Here is a 19,883-nt window from a genome sequence, read left to right on the forward strand (position 1 = left end):
ATCAAGATCAGAGTGAAAATACATACTATGCCTTGTATAAATACATTTAGCTTGTTTTCATTGCATTTGGTTATCAAAATAAAAAGAATTTTTTTGTTCATAAATCATATTTAAAATAAATTATATCTCATACATGTAAAGTCAATAAAAGTGTATAAAAACAAGATATCACTTGGGCGGAATGTCTCTATCAAAAGTTTTATCACAGATTTTACTTCTTCTTCTTTCCCTTCTTTTTTCCTCCTTTCTTTCCTTTTTTGCCTTTCTTTCCCTTACCACCTTTTCCTCCTCCATCTCCGTCTTCATCTGCCTGTGCAGCCTTTGCCCTCTTTTTACCTAATGGAGTTTTAGCATACCAACCCTGCAAGAGAAATACAAATAGAATTCTCACTGATGTAATTGATTGAACTTTTTTATATACTGCACCTAATGTTTGATAACAACTCAATACTTGTACCAGCTTAATCAAAGGCTAATCTCTGCTTAACTCTTAAATATTTCTACATTTATTATCAAACTTTTTGTCTCAAGAAAAAAAATTCTGTGCAAAAAGCATATCAAATAAAACAACTATTTATTGCGAACCCTATGGTAGTTTTCCATAGATTCACCTGCAAGTTACCTGTCCATTTAAACTTTTGGCAGTTCTATTGTCCCATCTAACAAATACAACAGGTATTGTTCTCTGTGTAGTTTATTCACTCAGACCTTTAAATTTCTTCTAGGAGAAATATATCACTCATTGATTAATCTACCTGAGTAAAAAATTGAACTGTCAATGAAGAAAAAATACTTATACCAATACTAAGTAAGGACTCACAAAACTGCATGTGGTGTTGTATTTATTCGATACCTGGAGTAACTCGTTTTTAATGTGTTCAATATTACATTTGTAATACTGATTCAAAAATTAAAAGTTGATTTCTGATCAAATATTCAATATTTTTGTGTGTTTGATAAATAAAAAATTGAATATTATTATTTTTAAATTAAGGTCTTCATAAACATAAGTCTATAAATGAACAACAACAAAAACATGTAAATTCATTGGAAAATACTAAAAAATGTGTCTGAAATAAACTTTTTAGTATTAAACCAGATTTTATATTGAACAGATTGAAAATATATTAATGATAATATTGAATAAATACAATATTGCATACAGTTTATGTGAGTTATTAGAAGTATTTCAATAAAAAAGAAGATAACTTTTTGGTCAGGTAAATTAATCAATGAGTGATATATTTCTCCTAGAAGAAATTTAAAGGTCCCAGTGAATAAACTACACAGAGAACAATACCTGTTGTATTTGTTAGATGGGACAATAGGACTTACAAAAGTTTAAATGGACAGGTAACTTGCAGGTGAATCTATGGAAAACTAAGATAGGGTTCGCAATAAAGGAATATATGAAATGATTTATGACCGCTATAATTATTGTAGATCTCTCTGTCATTTAGGCATTTCCTCTACAAATGAGCATCTCTTCCATTCTCTTTCCAGTACATGAATATATTCTGACTATCCATGCAATAACTGCAATGAATATCTTTCGCCTTATATATATCCTGGTAAAGTCAATTTAGGCCAGTCTAGCTTTGAACAAATCTTTCTCTAATTATAACCAGTGGAGCTATACATTCTACATACCTTAAATGACTCTTCTTCTTCTTTATAAATAGGGTCTATTCTGGCTAAAGGAGCTATAAATTCTACAGATGTTAAAGGTTTCTTTGATAATGCCTGAATACGTCTCTCTGTTAGAATCTGTTGAATAGCTGTTACCATGTGACCTGGTGTATAACCGTCTGTTACTTTGGAAAGGGAGCTGACATCAAGATGATTGGTTAAAGTACCACCATTTTTCAATATTAATCTTCGCCATAATACTGCAATGAAAGTATATGATAAGAACAAATACAAACTTTTGGCATATATATATATATATATATATATATATATATATATATATATATATATATATATATATATATATATATATATATATATATATATATATATATTGATTCAAAAAGAACACCATGTGTTAAATGTCTTACCATGGATTCTGTTATTTTTGTCAATATCAATTTTCATAGTTTAAAGTAAATTGCAATTTGGTTGATATTTGATTTGGTGGTTAAGCTCATCTCCATACAGGCCTGTAGACATTTGTGATTTAAGGAACCCTACTATTGATTGTCTCTAGTTATAAGTTGATGGGTTTGTGGGTTTGTTTTAACTTTGGTCGCAAAGGATTTGGAAAGGCATGTTGATAGCAGATCATTGATAGTATCTGATAATTTATTTCAAAACTGTTCAAAATACAGGGATTTATTGTACATGTATTGCCGTAAGATATGTCGATTTCAAACTATCTTTTGAGATTAATTTGTCTTCTTTGGTTGCTGTGTTATAGCAATATACCAACACCTACTTCATAAACAAGACTGAATAATTTGAATTTTATGATATAAATTTATTATGGCAGATATATACTATTCTTAATACCAAACTGACAAAAGAGTATTTTGATTCATGAAGCGTATAAACTCTCAGGATTTAAAACTGAAAATTGTAATAGTTAAAGCTTTTATATTGCAACAGAGAATGAGGTAAGGTCGTGCTTTGACATTTACAACACAGATTAACGATTACATATTGATACAAACTTTATTATAATATTAACAGCATTTATTTAGGTAAGTATTTTTAAGATCCTCATGAATGATCACCTTCAGCTTATAACCTTATAAACATAAATTTTTAATTGGAAGTTGACTAGGGGACAGTCTGGCATTTTCTATGTTGGTAGAAAACGAGTCTGACTTTTTTTACAATATCTAATGAAATTACATTTCTAAAAAATTATCATGGTTTAAATTTGAATATACTTACAATGTCTAGATGCATAGTCTGGTCTCGGTATCAAAATAATTCTTTGATATGATGAGGTCAGTGGTTTCATTTCTCCATCAAATGGACATCGTGAAGTTCCCACTAATAATAGCCTATCATCTCCTTTTATAGTTTTTAATTGTTTTGGAAGTTCCTTTTTTAATCTTTTTGGATCAGTCTACAAAAAAACAAAAGAAACAATATGAACTAATTTTGTAATGAAATGAAAAACAAGCAACATCAATGTTTATTTATATATTCAAGTTTTAGATTAAAGAAAATAAAACATGCATGGCCATATGTCTTTTGATTGACGTAAGCCATTTCAATTGATATTTTATAGTGAGTCTATCTATATTGTGATGTTGCACTAATTGTTCAAACTTCAAGGTAAGGGTGAAGGTTGGTACCTATTAAAATGTTAAACCTGCTACATTTGTTTGCACCTGTCCTAAGTCAGGAATCTGATGTTCATCAGTTGTTGTTTGTTGATGAAGATCATAAAAGTTTTTCATTCCTTGTTTTTATGTGGATAAAACCACTGGTTTTCCTGATTGAATTATTTTACACTTGTAATTTTTGGGGGCCCTTTATAGCTTGCTGTTCGGTGTGAGATAAGATCAGTGTTGAAGACCTATAATGGTTAACTTTAACAAATTATGACTTGGATTGAGAGTTCTCATTAATTAGCACTCAAACCACGTCTTCTTAAATCTATCTAGGTTCTACAATATTGATATTTGAGTAAATAAAAGACTATTCATTCAAAACAAGACACCTATACACCTATACATGTAGCTTACCGGATCTGTTTTTGGAACTTTTTTTTTAAACATTCTTTCACAATCTCCAATATAAATTACAGAAGGTTGAAGTTCTCTTCCAACCTACAATAAAATAAATACTTAATATTTTTCTACAAGAAATAGACAAGCTAACACATTTAAAGGTGTCAGAGGAAAATTATATATTCTATATTTAAACATTATCTCAAAGAAGACATAAAAACATATATCAAAGATGGAAGAGCTATCCAAGAATTATGCTTCTGTATTAAATAGTTAATAGAAAAGTTCAAGTTTGGAAAAAAAAACTGAGTTAAACATTAGATTTTAAATTTTTAAACATGGTGATTTATTTTTTATTTTGTAATAAATCTTTCAAAACTATTTCAACTTCACAAAAAGGCAAATAAATATAAATAAGATTACTTTTAGATATACATATAATTTTTTTAAATTGACAATCACATAGAAAATGTTAGTCTGAAAAACAGTTTCAAAATCTTTAAGTAACAGCTCCTGAATTCTATAACTCCACTAACCTTAAAAACAAGATGCATTAACATTTTTAGTCCATCTTTTCCAGGATATTTGCCTGCTAAGTTTGCCGCTGACAAATCAAACATGTTTGCGCCTGTTTCATTACACATTGCCTGCACTAACATCTTTTTACCAGTCCCTCTTGGACCAGCTAGTAATATAGATTTTGTTAAAGGTGCTTTTTCATGAACTGCTGGTGAACCTGCAAAGGAGAATTTTACATGTAACACAAGTTTTAAGTTTTAATAGCTTTTGTCATAGCATTTATTTCATTTAGACAGGCTTTGTACAGTTACTTGGTTAATGAAATTTAAAGGAACTTGTGGTATTTCATATGTTCTTATTGGTACTGAATACTTTTTATGGCTGTTCGATTGATTCAATGAATCTTTTCAGTTTGTAAATGAGTATCTTTTTACATAAATTCTTGTCAATTGTGAATTTTAAAAGTTTAACGATGAAAGTAAAGTAAAGTACAACTGTGGATTCATTTATTTTCCTTGGTACCAACTTTCAAGGATTGAGGAGAACTTTCATTTTTATGGGCATGTGATTTTGTGGTTTTAAAAAAGTTAGAATGAAAGCCTTTAGAAAATTTGTAGTTCATTGAACATTTGAATTTGTGGGCCTTCTGTACCTACAATTGGTGTTATCCTGATTTTCAGTCAAGACTTCAATATTCATATAATCTTACCTAGAGGTAAAATGCCAAACTCTGTGACTAATCTTCTGACATCACTTAATGATGGCATAGGTTCTATATTAGCTTGACGTAAAGTAGTTCCTAGATAACTGTACTCTCCCTCATAGTCTGACAACTTGACCTGTGGTGTTCTGACTATAATACCTTCTCTTACCAATTCTTCATATAAAGAATCTATTGTCCTGCACAAAAATAAAAAATAAATATTGAGTAAGTTCTATTTCATGAATACATCTTTTTTGTACTATAATCATGATAATCTGACTTCCAATAATTTATTATTTCAAATTACATTTTAAGAGTGCCTTGTTGAGTGCAATTTTTGTTTTAGAATCCAGATATAAATTTGTTTTTTGAATCTTTTTCTACTATGATCTTGAATTGTAAAATGTTCTACATATACATGTGTACATATCTTCAATGAAAAAAAGAAAAAAATAAGGCAATTTTTTGTTGTTCATCTCTCCTCCTTATTGAAAAGAAAGTAATTAAAAATAAATTCTGAATTCTAAGGTTGTTACAAAATATGGAAAAAACTCAATAAATCAACCATTATGTTTTTTATGGGAGTTGCTTCTGACCCCATATTTTCCCTTCAAGTTTTGACTTTAATAATGATGCCATACAAAAGATTGTGTTTAAGTCCAAAATTTACCTGTCAGAAGTTATATCTTTGTCCTTCTTCTTCTTTTTCCCTTTCTTTCCACTTTTCTTTCCCTTCTTCTTCTTCTTTTTTCCAGATTTTTTTCCTTTACCTTTCTTTCCCTTATCTCTATCAACAGCCTAATGTAAAATACAGATAATGCATTACCATGTATAAATAATATAAGTAATAAGAAAATTTGATGAAAGCTACCTAAAGTTTCTTATGATATTATTTAAGAAATATATTTCTGTATAAAGTGTAAAGTTTTTAGCCATAGTTCATTGAACTTTCCAGTAGAATGTCCCATTTTGAAATCTCAATAAAATTGTGAGAGAGAAAAATGTCTTTTATCAGTAAAATATAGCAAAAAGAAAAACATTTTTTCTCTGTGACTATTTTTTGTCATAAGAAAGCTTCTGTAAAAGTTTCATAAAATTACATTAAGTAAGACAAAGATATTCATGTCAAAATAAACTTTCACAACAAACCGAATCTAAAGGTTGACCTTGCCCATGGAAATGAAAAGACAATGACAGCTAGATGAAATTTAGGCTCCAATATCATACTTCCACATACAACAAACGTTGCAAAATCCACAATCCTGAATTTGCCTTGGGTATTTTTTTAAAGCAAATACCTGCTAAGAAACAGGCTTTATTTGTGAAAGAAACCACCTCCTTCCACCAACCTAGGATAACTATTACACATACAGTAAAACCTACTCCTGTTTAAATCTCAAACAAGTGTTAGAACTTACAGCTTTCAGATTTTTCAGTTCTGCTCTCATAAGTTCATCCACTTGTACTCTGACTTCTTCCTCGACTTCTTTTCTCTTGTTTTCTTTAATCAGCTCAGCATCATGCCTCTGTGAGAAATTGTCTTTTTCGTCCCTGGTTACCCAGACACCTAAAAATTAAAGGAGGTAAATATGTGTGTTGCATTGTTGACCTTCAGATGTCTTTTGGTTATTTGTGCAATTGGGTTGCTGTCTCTTTGATACATTCCCCCAAATCTCCTGGTATCCATTTTTCCTTGCTCATACATGCATGATAACTTTGTTCAGAGATTGTCTACATATGTCATTATTTATAAGCCACATAAAAGAGTTTTGGGGTTTTGTTTTGTTTATTTTACTTACACTGCGCAAACAATATCATAATTAGTTGTTGTGCTCTCTTTGAAAAACATCTTTTAAAAAAATACAGGAATAAGATTATCAGGGGAGATAATTTTCACAAAAAAAGAATATTCCTTGAAAATTTACCTTTATAATCTTCATGTCCATCTTTTATAGCAGGAACAAAAGAGGATTCCTGCATCTTCCATCCTTCTTCCTCTTCCTATGAAAGTACATAAAACAGGTTGGTTAATATCTATTCATAATATTTATAAAGTTAAATATTTCAGTTAAGAATAAAGTTGAAGAAATTACATTGTTTGAATGTTTATAATTAATTCATTGGTGTTTACTTAATGCTCAGCTACAAATATTTCTGGCATATTCAGGAATAACATAGTTTAAGTGGTCAATATCTTTTTTATTTTGCTCCTTAAAAAAACATGCTATATATGGATCTAATAATATTTTTTTTGTATTATGTCAAGAAAGGTGATGTTCTTTTTTTTTTTATCACAGATATATTGGATGTGTCACTTCCAATGACATGTCATCATTGCTAATATCAATTTATATGCGGTTTCTTATATATTGCAAATAAACTAAAAAGTGGGAAAAATATGTAAAGTGCACTTTTTTTCAGGCTTCAGTTCATCATTATATCTATTGTAGATGGAAAACCAACTTTTACTTTTTTTAATGAAATTTTCTATAAAATAATCAATTCTTACATCATCATCCCCTCCTTTCTTTCCTTTCTTCCCTTTCTTGTCTTTCTTTCCTTTTTTCTCTTTCTTATCTTTCTTCTTGCCTTTTTTGTCTTTCTTTTTACCACCACCTTCCTCCTGGTAAATCATAGAAAACAAATAATTATTGACTTCAGTTAATTTAGTAATATAATTTTTACCTGTAAGCTTTTAAATCATTTGAATTTGACAGCAAGTAAAAAGAATAAACTCAAGTAATCTAATGTTATTTGACTTAATTTGTGAAGTCTCTGACACCTACATGTCTTGTTGGTGACCTGAAATTTGTTCGAAATATCTGATAATTTCTTGTCTGTTATTGTAACATGTGTAAAGTTTTTATACATTTTCCATAAAAATACTTTCTGTCCCCACTTTATTTATGTCTTACTATTTCATATGTTTAATGATTTTTACTTTCTGCATGAAAAAAAATACAGGGAATTTTTGGGTAAATCACAACAACAAAATTGGCTTAAATATTTAAATTTAACTAAAAAGCAGTACACAATTTAAGTCTTTTGCAAAAATGTATTTTTCAAACTGTTATTTCTAGCTTGAAATGATAGTTTTTTTAACCAAAGAACCAAATACTAATTTATTTTTTAATAAATCATTTTCTTCAAAAGCAAATTCAACCAAATTTTGTAAGGTAATAGTTACTATATTTGTGGTGTATTTGTGGTGTATTAAGAAAAACAAACTTGTACAAATATTATGAATTTAATACATGTACAAGTATTATGAAATGATACTGCTTTAAAGTCTATATAAAGTATTGTTAAGGGTTGTGTATTACATATAAAAATATATTTATTCTATAATAAACATAAATCCTGCTGATAATAAAGGAAACTTTTTTTCAAGTGGTGCAGGGCATTTGCAATAAAACTTGATGTTTTTGTTTATATATGTGTTTTATACCTGACTCTGAAATTCCCTTCTTTGCTGAAGATTGTACAATAAAGTAGGAATACAATAAATGTTAGTTCTCATAACACTGAGGACAAGAATTGAAAATAAAATTAAGTTATTATCAACATCAAAACTTCTGTGATAATTTTTTTTTAAACTTTGGAAACTTTGAAAGATATACAATGTAGGGATATCCATAACTCTGAGAAGCAAACTTAAACTGACACAGTATAAATTAAGATGTCTTGTAACCCAAAATAATTTATTAATATTTTATTTCATTTGGTCAAGCAGTTTTCTATTAATCCTCCTGCATTCATCTGTGAAACCAAAACATCACATTTTTCATTTAGTCATACATTACAAGTTTATACTGCAATCAGCTATTTTACTATACAGATAAAGCTATACGTATAAACTTACAACGTCACGTCACAACCATGACAACATTTAGTAACAATGGTCAAACTTTTATGAATTTAAACCTGTTATGTCTTCAAATTGGTAATTTATATACCATGTTTATCAAATGTTATTAATTAAATTCATTTTCCCTTTCTTATTACTTAAATTGTCAATGCTTACCTCCTAGACTACGCTCATAGGGAAATACCCGAAAATGGTACCCCAAGGGGGAAATTCCAAACACTTTTTTTTAATAATGTTTGTTTCATATTTTTATTAATTATTATTTTTTTTTTATCGATTTCAGTATAAAAACAATATACGTATAGTGTCTTGAAATATGAAATTTATTTGTATTCGGCACGAAACGGGAAAATGCTCGGTAGAACCTCACATTTTCCCGTTTCTAAGCCTCATACAAATAAACTTCATATTTCAAGACACTATACGTATATTGTCTAAATGTGTCTGAGATTATGAATAAAATCTTGAATCTTGAATCTTACAGTCCTCTTAATGAGCTTGTAAAGTGAAAAACAAACAAGAGCTGTAAAATGTTAACACTTACAAATTGGGTACAAAAATATGAATCAGCACTGTTTTTTTCTAAATTAAATTATAAATGTTTAAAACATATATGTATCTGAAACATTGGTCATTACCTTGATGAATTAGTTACTCAACAAGCACAAACTTAGCTATTAGCTTAGTTTTGTTTAATATTTAATCAAAATTTTGGAAATTTTCTAAAATATCTTTTTACCTTTTCTTTCATTTCAGCTTCTAATTCTTCTGGACTTTTTTCTTTAAATATCAGACTAGATCCACCATCATCTTCATCAGGGAATTCTGGGAACTTTCCTGTTGCATCTCTGGATAAAAAAATACAAACATATATGTCTCACATTTCAGAAAAAATGTCTTTAATTTGAAACCAATGGTTTATAATGATTTTTAAGTTCTTTATGTGAAGGTCAAGATAATCTGATTCTTTTTAAACTAAAATATTCCCTGTACCTCCATTTTATCAATAAGCACTTTATCACATTCAAGAAAGATACCATTGTTTAATTGTTCATATTTTTTCATTCAAATAAAGTCACTTTACAGGAAACTCCTATAACCATTTTTTAAAAGTATATTACATATACCATCAATCAATATTTTTATGGAAAATTGAATTGGATAAAAAAATACAAACATATATGTCTCACATTTCAGAAAAAATGTCTTTAATTTGAAACCAATGGTTTATAATGATTTTTAAGTTCTTTATGTGAAGGTCAAGATAATCTGATTCTTTTTAAACTAAAATATTCCCTGTACCTCCATTTTATCCATAAGCACTTTATCACATTCAAGAAAGATACCATTGTTTAATTGTTCATATTTTTTCATTCAAATAAAGTCACTTTACAGGAAACTCCTATAACCATTTTTTAAAAGTATATTACATATACCATCAATCAATATTTTTATGGAAAATGTATAAAAACTTTACACATGTTACAATAACAGACAAGAAATTATCAGATATTTCGAACAAAAAAAAACATGTGAAGAATAGAATTTACAATTTTAACATCTCAGATGTTACTTTTGTGTGTTACATTAATAAAAATTAGCTATACTCCATCTTGGATCCAGTTCTTACTCTTCTAATATTAGCTATTGTGTTGATTATGACAAGCCAAAATCTGGTGACAAGATAATATTACAAGAAAGGATAGAAAATATACAATACCTGCATTCAATGAACCATTGTCTGATTTGATCCATCATAGATTCCTTGATGTCTGGTCCTTCTGATTCCTTAATCTTTTCTTTAATCTGTACCAGTGCATTCTGATACTCTATTTCATAATTAGTTTGTTTTACTCTCCTCTCTGATTCTCTCTTTGTAGCTAATGCCTCGTGAGTATTCTTTAGATTTTGAGGCCTTGGAGGTGGAGCCTAAAATATACATGTTAGAATGTATCATTAGTAAGTTTTGTTTTTTGTATGTTCTTTTATTGAAATTAGCATGAACTTTAAAATTTTAACCACCACTACTTAAAGTTAATATTTTTAAATGAGTGGACTTTCTTTGTACGAAAAAGTTGTATTCCACGAAATTAAGTTCAGAGTGATTTTTATAGATTTAAAAGTCAATGTATTATATAGGATCATGTACATATTAAACTATTAGGATGAAAACAGTAATAAATACTAACCATTCCTATAAACATCATTTCTTCTTCTCTGTCACGTTTGGTTTTCCTTCTTTGTGCAAAACCTTTCCAAACCTGTTAAAATAAAATTTACTTTATAAACACATAGAGTTTAAATAAATTTGAATTCGAATACATTCAATTTCATCATGTTGTCATCTTATATATACAATGTAGAGGTTCTGATTTTAATGTTAAAAAACTATTCATCAATGGAGAATGTCCATGGGATATGAATGACGCCCCCTGCTTGCATAAAATGTTATAAAGGGACATAACTCAAGAAAAGTAAAAGTCAAGCAACCTAAATATTGAATTTGATCTGTGCTCTGTGGCTATGAGCATTATGTATAAGTCTTGTAACATTTGGTTGAGGCAAACATAAGTTAGAAAATAAAAACTAATATTGGGAGTTATGGACAGACAAGGGTAACACTTAATGCCCCTTTCTGCTGCAGTATCACTGTGAGGGCAAAACAGTGGTTTTTCATTTATTGCTTAAGCCATTGCTTAAATGTTCTTGAATTTACTACAAAATATATAAAGATATTTATGTTTTGTTTGTTTTATGAATATCTAACCTTTTGAATTCTGACAGCAGCAACATCAGGGTCTAGAGTTGGAGCACCCGTACGTCTCTGATTCTTCTCATCAAGTTCCTGTTGTCTAATCTCCTTCATGAACTTAGCACGTAATCTTCCCTGTCTTGCCCTCTCATGAATCTGTACAATATGGATGGCTTCTTCAAATGACATTTTAATTTCTTCTTTACGCTGAAAGTAATATTAAAGGATAAAACACTTTTTGATAACATGCAACAAGAAGCTTAGGGTAAATGAATGTGAATATTATTTTTAACTTTAAGTTGTACAATACAACACTTAACTTTATATACCCTTAACCACTTTTCCAAAAATACATTTATATGATAACAAAAGTATACATGTATGTAATGCAGTTGTATTGCAAGCTGCATGTTTTGCATACTGAAGTTAAATTACTATAAAATGTTGAGTTTTAAATAAAATATTGCAATAATGGCTTTTATTAAATACTTTTAGAATGAGGTCAACAATCTTTTTCTTGCTATATTTAATAAAAACAGATCAATTCCAAAATATAATTAATTATTGAACAAAATTCTTGAGTAACTTCCCTTAAAATGAGTAAATGTAATATAAGGTTTATTTCTATGATTAAAAAGTATAAACATACTATACATTTTAGAAATGCTATCATTTAAAACAAATTCTAATGATAAATTACATTTTAGTGTTAAGATTGTATACTTTCAGTTGTGAAAATCTATATCAATCATTTATAGGTTGAATCTTGGAAAACTGTCTGAAGTGTCAATTTTGACCACTGAATATCTGGGTATTCATGTAATATTTCTAATCAACTAGAATTAAATATGCATGTTTTACATATTTGTTTTTAGAAACTGACTGATTATCATAAAGTAAGATTTATTTATTAATAATCTAGTTTTATACAATATTTGATAAATAGGAAAGTTTGAAGTGTAATTATATATATATTTAAAAAAGTATTTTTCCTTATTCTTGTAAGGTAACCAAATTTAAAGAACTAACATCATCTTTGTCTTGTGGTCCCATTTTGGCAAGTATCTGACCAAGAGTTTTCTCCCTTTTCTGTAAAGCTTCCATTCTTTCATAGATAAAATACTTTGGAATTGGTATTTCTACATCATTCTGGAAAAAAAACCTCATAATTAATTTCTGTCTGCTAATATGTGTATACCCTTTTTACAAATCAAGTGGACTTTTACAGACAAAATATTTAAAATCTGTAGAACAATCAAACACATATTCATTAAAACTTTCATCTGAAATTAGAGAATTTTGTTTATTTAAATGCTCTATCAACTGTTAAAATCAAAAAGAGAAATAATTTGGAATTTTTTTTTAAATTGATAGGCAAACAATACATATGGAATCTGATGTTCATTAGTTGTCATTTGTTGGTGTGTTTCGTAAGTGTTTCTCGTTATTCATATAGATTAGACCGTTGGTTTTCCAGTTTGAATGGTTTTAACTAGTAATTTTTCGGCCCTTTATCGCTTGCTGTTCAGTGTGAGCCAAGGCTCTGTTGAAGACCGAACTTTTACCAGTCACCTTTAATGGTTTACTTTAATGAATTGTGACTTGGATGAAGAGTTTTCTCATTGGCAATGATACCACATCTTCTTATATCTATTTGGATCTTTATTTATCTTTTTAAACATTTATGAGATAGTTGTACATACTGGTGTCAACTTTAAATCTGATAAGACATCATCAAAGTAGTGGTATTCTGAGAATTCAAGGTTGACCATTTCATGTTTCAGTTCTAAAATTCTCCCCATAGCTCCATCCAGAACATGACGTAAAACTCTTCTTTTCTGTGGGTGGACAATCTGATCATATGACTGCTCTAATTTACGGAATATTTGTATATATTTTATATACATGGTGGCTAGCAACTGGAATGCTGCCAAACGATCCTAAAATAAAATTGTAATATGCATTGTATAACTAACTTGTAATATTTGTTTTAATAGAGTATGTCATCAAAAGTGGTAAACAAGTCAAAGGTCAACATAGTATACAAGCCATTACAAGGTCTGATAATAAGAAAATGCATTATGACTGTGACTGTATGTTGTTTAGGACATAAATACATGTATTGCCTTACTCCAAAATTGTACCAATAAACTGTATATAAAATAATGAAAAATATTCAACTTTTCATTTTCCTATTTGTATGGAATTATTTGGAAAATATAAATACTTTCTAACCAAATGCATAATTTAATTTCATGATTTTCAAAATGATATAATTTACATTCAAGTAACATGAGGAAAGATACAAGTTTAACATACATTGTATTACTTTTTTCAGCTTTGAAAAATCACATAAAAAAAAAAATCACCCACCTCAATTAGTTGGTTTATTCATGTATTACAGTTTCTGTTTATGCAATATGAATGTTAGGATGATATGTAATACAAACCTTTTCTGGTTTTGGTGGCTCTTCTGGGATTTCCTGCTGCAGGAGATCCTGCAAGGCTGATTGTCCCTCTCCCCATTGTTTGTTGTAGGTGCTAAGAAAGAAAAAGAACAAATACACAGTCTACATAACATTGCTTGTACATATATATATATATATACAGAAATATACACTATTGTACTATAATGAAAGAGTCTAAACCGATTTGACAAAATGTTCATCAGGACACATTGCTATGTACACTGTTGTACTATTGACCTTATCATGCTTGTAATTACCTGTCAACCAACTTCAGATCTCAGTATGTCTAAGCGGACATAGAATCTTATTTCAGCGCTTTAAGGTGTAAATTTAATTAGAATTCTATGAACCCTTTACAGGTTACACAGTCAGACCTGTTATATTGAATAGACATGTTTTGACAGTTATTCATCGTGTTCATAGTGACATTTATAAAATCCTAATTCCTGGAACAATTTAATATACTTAATATATCAGAATAATCAAGTCTTGTGCCAACATGGCCAATCTTTCAATACAATAAACAAAAAATTCATCTGCTAATGGCGCAGTAATGGTACAAATAAAAATGTTTATGATTGATCACATGTAACGTTGTTAAACCTCAGTAAAGTTAAGGTCTGCAGTCCTGGAACAATATACCTAAATATTGCTATTCCCACTTGACCCGGGAATCTGTCCCACTTTAATTTTCAACGTCATACAACAATCCCTTTTCCATTGTAGCTTCAAATATTTTCTATTATGACAACTTTTGAGACGTCCAGTAATGGTGGACAAATAGGAATCCGGGTCCGTTCGCACCCAATCACATTCGCACCAATTCACATGCCTTTCACTTTCGCAACCCACATGTTCGCACCAAGTCTGTTTACGCCCAATTTTACCGAGTTTTGGAAGGTGTATTGATATAAATATATATGTCATTGCTTCTTAATAATTTAAGATTCTGACAAGTTTTTTTTTGTATCATGGTAAGTTTATTGCTATGAAAAAAAAAATCATTGTTTTAATTAAAGTGTGATTCTGTGATTCTGGCAACAAGTATTTCATTTTTGTGTTGAATAATTCTTAATGTTTCTAAATAAAGTGAGATTATGACAACGTTCTGTATGTGTTTATAAAATCTTAATCATGTTTTGGATAGTGTATGGCTTGAAATATTTTGTTTATGAATAAAGTGAGATTCTGACATCGTTTTTTTTTGTGTGGTTGTTGAATACATCTTAAATCAAGTGCAATCCAGGGCATTTATTTATTGTCAATGCGTTAGTTTCATATATTTTATTCGTCCTTATATCATATATTTCATATATTTTATTTGTCCTTATATCATACATTCTTACAATTATTCAAAAAAAACATCATAAATATCAACAGTAAAAAACTTTAGCTTAAGGGGGCTAGCGGGTCTAAATCAATTTTTTTATTTAATATAGGATTTCGCTATATTTTGGGGTCACCATTCATTTACGCTCACAATGCCTTCGAAAGAAGCATACATTTTTGTTAATGTCCTTTTTTTCTGTTGAACTAATAGGAGAAATAGCGGTAATATCGAAATAAAAAAAGAACTAAATTACAGAAATGCCTTAAATTTTACAATTATTTAGATTATGTACAGCTTATTCGAAAACAACAATAAAAAATATAGGTCACCGATGAGTTAAAAAAGATATTTCAATTTTAATGCCAAAAAATGGCATTTTTGCACCAAAAGGAGATAATTTGGAGCTTTTTCAATGATAACTACATTTTAAAAGTCGCCTGGGGCCAACAGGAATTGATTTTTTGGAATAATTTTTGAACCATATGATAAAGTAACAACTACTTAAGATATTTAATAAAATTTGTGAAGAAAATTAAATGTTTTATTTTTTTCTGAAAATCTTATAAATACATTTGTACCCGCGACCCTCCTTAGGCTCATCCTATCATGCACCATTCTAAAGAAAAAATACAGCACTTAAATATTCAGAGGGGTCTCACTAATCAGTGATATTGTTTGCCTCAAATTACAGCCAAAATTTGGCCTTTTCCCCTAGAGAAAATTCCCAATTACTAAAAAAAATGGCTTTAAATTCCTCCCAAAAAGTTTTACATTTTCCCAAAACAGTGATGGCATTGGTAGTAATGTTTGTAAATTTTCGTATTCATGTTATTATTTCGATATTAGAGAGCACTTTTGAGAACTGAATCATCATAGTGTTTGTAACACATGTGGTTTTCAATGCATTAAGTACCATCATTTTTTCTGTGTCTTTCCCTTCTCCAAAAAGTACCTTTCACAAATGTTTCAGGTTGAAAATGTCTGACAACCAAAATATATACATGAAAAAACAGTGTAGAAAAGGCAACAAAGGTCAGCAAAATATCGAAGATGTGTTTAACATGTTTAAAATAAATTATACAAATTTCCCAATTTCAATAAAAATGTGCATTTTTCCCAATAAAAAACGGTAGAGGTAGTTTTGAAAAAAGACAATATCACTGCTAATTAGCGACAAGAAGAATAAATTTAGCGAAATTGTGAGATGCGAAAGTGTATTGGGTGCAAACGGACCTGATACTGACAAATAGCGATAAGGTGTATTTGACACTATAGTCTCTGTCAGCTGAATTTTGTAGCGGTTATCGGTAAAAATAATCTAAACTATCAAACACGTTCACTCATCATGCTCATGATATAGTTTTTCACATTCCATTCATACATGTAAATCGCAAAAGAAAAACCACTGCTGACCTACTTTTTAAGTGATTGCACTGTGATAATCCTGACATTCACATTTTCCTAGACGATTTTGAATGGTGGAATCCGCCAATGTTTTTACCGGAAGTGTTCCGTGGAGTTCAGTTTCATAAAATTTGCATAAAGCACGGGATATCTTATCACATCAATGAAAAGAACATTTTAGGAAACTGCGTAAGTGGGACAACATCCCTAATGCGCCTCGAAATGAGGAACTCAAAAGTCACGTGTAAAGAAAAAATCTCTGTGTAGTGATATTGGACATGTTTCTATTTTCAACAAATGACTGAACTTAATTATTTGTGGTGATTAGGAAAGTAGAGGAACATAGAATAAATGTGTAAAAACTATGGAGCTATTGAATGTGTTCAAAGTATTAAATTTTCAAAGAACTTATTGTGTTAAAAAGGGGATATTTTACCACAAGGAGCCGCCTCACAAAAGGATGTTCGGGGTTTGCTAATTTACGGAAAAAGTAATCTCACTTCGTACCCCGAAAAATTTAACCACATATGTGAAAATGTCACAGCTTCGAAACGAGCTATCATACATATCCAAGTTTACGATATGGACTGAGCTACAGGAAAAAACGTTACCATTACCGCCTATGTAAAAACAATTAAAGGTATTGAGCCAAGTGACGAATGTCATATGTAAACAAATGATCCTCATAGAAACGAAGATTGGGGAATTACAATACACCTTAGGCAGCAACCATTTGATTTTCTGGGGGGGGCTATGGTTTTTTTTGGAAAAAAAAGTTTGTTTCCAGGTTTTGGTGAAAAAAATAATTTGTTTTGGACCCTGAGAAAAAAAAATTGTTTGTTTCACCCTCAGCTGCCACTATATGTAATGCTAAAATTGAAAGAAAAAAAATTGTTTTCGGTTTGTCGCTAAAAAAATAAATTGTTCTTCGCCGAAGGCGAAAAAAAAAGTTTGCACAGAAAAAAAAACCATAGCCCCCCCCAGAAAATCAAATGGTTGCTGCCTTATCGCTATTTGTCCGCCATTGCTGGAAATCACACAGGTTCCCGTAAAATTTTGACGTCATAAAACAAAATATCTGACGCCACAATGGAAAAGTGATTGTTGTTGACGTCAAAAGTTCAAGCGGCCGGGTCAGCTGGGATTAGCGATAAGGTGTATGGAAAACATTCTGGAAGATGTGAAGGTCAGGATTATTACAGGGTGATCACTTAAAAGGTAGGTCAGTAGTCATGGTAGTGGTTTTTCTTTTTGTGATTTATGAATGGAATGTGAAAAACTATATCTCGAGTGAACCCGATTGATAGTTTAGATTATTTTTACCGATAACCACTACGAATTTCAGCTGACGGCGACTATAAAAACGTTGACATTAAATATCACCCAATCAGACATGTCAGAAGATGTGTTACATCCAAAATTAAAAATTATAGGAGTACAAGAAACAAGCAATTTGCATGGCTTTCAGAAGTTCTTTTACTTGAGAGGTCCCAACATTTTATCAACAAACAGACAAATGTTATAAATAAGCTTTATTTAGAGTCGGCATGGTATATAAAACATAGACAAACATAAGCTCTAATGAGCTTTTAACCGACATTATTTTTACCGATAACTGTATTCTGTATTCTGTAGGTGTCGCTGTTGACACTGGATTGTCTCCCTTGTAATTATTTAAATCTCGCGTGTATTTATATTTCACTCTGGTAAACAACTCACTTGTACTTTAAAATACATACTATTAGGTGGCAACTGTGCTTAACATATTTTTCCAAAAATTAAAAAATATATCTACATTTATTAATTAACATGAAAATTTAAAGGAAAAGAAAGAAAAAAAATCAAAAAAAATCTAACATTACATTAATCAAACCGGCGCGACTCGCAAATAAAGTCACCCAACAATCGCATTAGTGTTTCATTAGAGACGGAGACATTGTCGTTTTTTTCTATTGACAATAAAAGTTCCAAATCAATGTGTAACGATCCTGTGTTGAAGTATATCTCATGTATAAGTTTCTGTCTTGCCTCTTCATAATTTTCACAAAATAGTAAATAATGTTCCACAGTTTCTAATTGACCGCATTCACACTTTGGGTCTATATTTTGATTGATTTTGTTTTGATAATTTTTTAGGTAGTATCCGGATCTTAAATTTCTAATAATTTTTGCTGTTTTGTGATCTGGATAATTAAATGTCGATTTATTGCTGACAGTCTGATGAAAGTTATAATAAAATCTTCCTGTATCACTATTATCCCATCTATGTTGCCACTTTTTATTTACTAAAATTCTTGCTGCTGTTTTAATATCTTGTTTAGTTACTGTAATATGGGTATCTTTCTGAATTTGATTTGCCTCTTTAGCTGCCTCTTTAGCTAGTTTATCAGCTATTTCATTTCCTCTAACATCTGCATGTCCTGGGGTCCAATCAAAATTAATTCTTATTCCATGGTGTTTTTGGATACATTTAATAAGGGAAATAATTTCATGTGAAGTGGATCTGTTATTTTCAATTTTCCAATTTAATGTTAAAATTCCAATTGCTGTTTGACTGTCCGAAAATATTTTTACTTCTTCAATTAATGTTTTGTTTTCAATTCTGCTTACATAATCTAATACTAATTTTATTGCAACCAGCTCTGCCAAAAGAATTGAACCCCTTTTTGAAACTGGTTGTTTAAGTTCAATTTCTTTATTGTTGAAGATTACAATTGCACCTGCTCCACAAGGTCCTGGGTTGGATTGGCAAGAACCGTCTGTAAAAGCAACAACTGTTGATGGAGATACTGTGTTAAGTTTGTTTAATATTAAATTTTTTCCTGTGATTTCTTGTTCTTTAGTTCTGTTTTTTGAGGAACCAAGAGTACGCCAATAACCAGACAAATGTTTTTATGATCAACTTGAAAAATTAATTAAGTGCAATCAAAACCCTTGCCAAAGGTAAAACATGCGATGCTTTGGTATTTCAAAGCAATTACTGACTTGTAAAATTCAAATATTCAAAGAATTAAGAATTAAGTGGATAAACAAACCTGTGAGACATCCTCAAACTAACAGAAAATAATGCAGATTACAAATTTTACGCCATGATGTTTGTGTTTCTATAACAACGTTTAAATCTCGCTTACAAATCCTTGCCGAGATTATGAA

The 19,883-nt window shown here is 29.8% G+C and overlaps 1 protein-coding gene across 1 annotated transcript; it reads right to left on the reverse strand.

Annotated features, from left to right (window-relative positions):
• Positions 1-53: 53 nt before the first annotated feature.
• On the reverse strand, positions 54-19,877 carry LOC143041918 (dynein regulatory complex protein 11-like). Its single transcript, XM_076214056.1, has 18 exons — positions 19,766-19,877; positions 13,979-14,069; positions 13,232-13,468; positions 12,558-12,677; positions 11,544-11,735; positions 10,966-11,037; positions 10,497-10,705; positions 9,516-9,624; positions 7,418-7,531; positions 6,834-6,909; positions 6,327-6,475; positions 5,579-5,706; positions 4,915-5,105; positions 4,223-4,422; positions 3,702-3,785; positions 2,899-3,076; positions 1,651-1,889; positions 54-361 (listed from the first exon to the last, which is right to left on the reverse strand). The coding sequence occupies exons 1-18, from the start codon at positions 19,774-19,776 to the stop codon at positions 212-214; spliced, it is 2,550 nt and encodes an 849-aa protein (XP_076070171.1). The 5' UTR covers positions 19,777-19,877; the 3' UTR covers positions 54-211.
• Positions 19,878-19,883: the final 6 nt, after the last annotated feature.

This window comes from Mytilus galloprovincialis, chromosome 1, assembly GCF_965363235.1.
Source record: "Mytilus galloprovincialis chromosome 1, xbMytGall1.hap1.1, whole genome shotgun sequence".
Classification (NCBI taxonomy): Eukaryota; Metazoa; Mollusca; class Bivalvia; order Mytilida; family Mytilidae; genus Mytilus; species Mytilus galloprovincialis.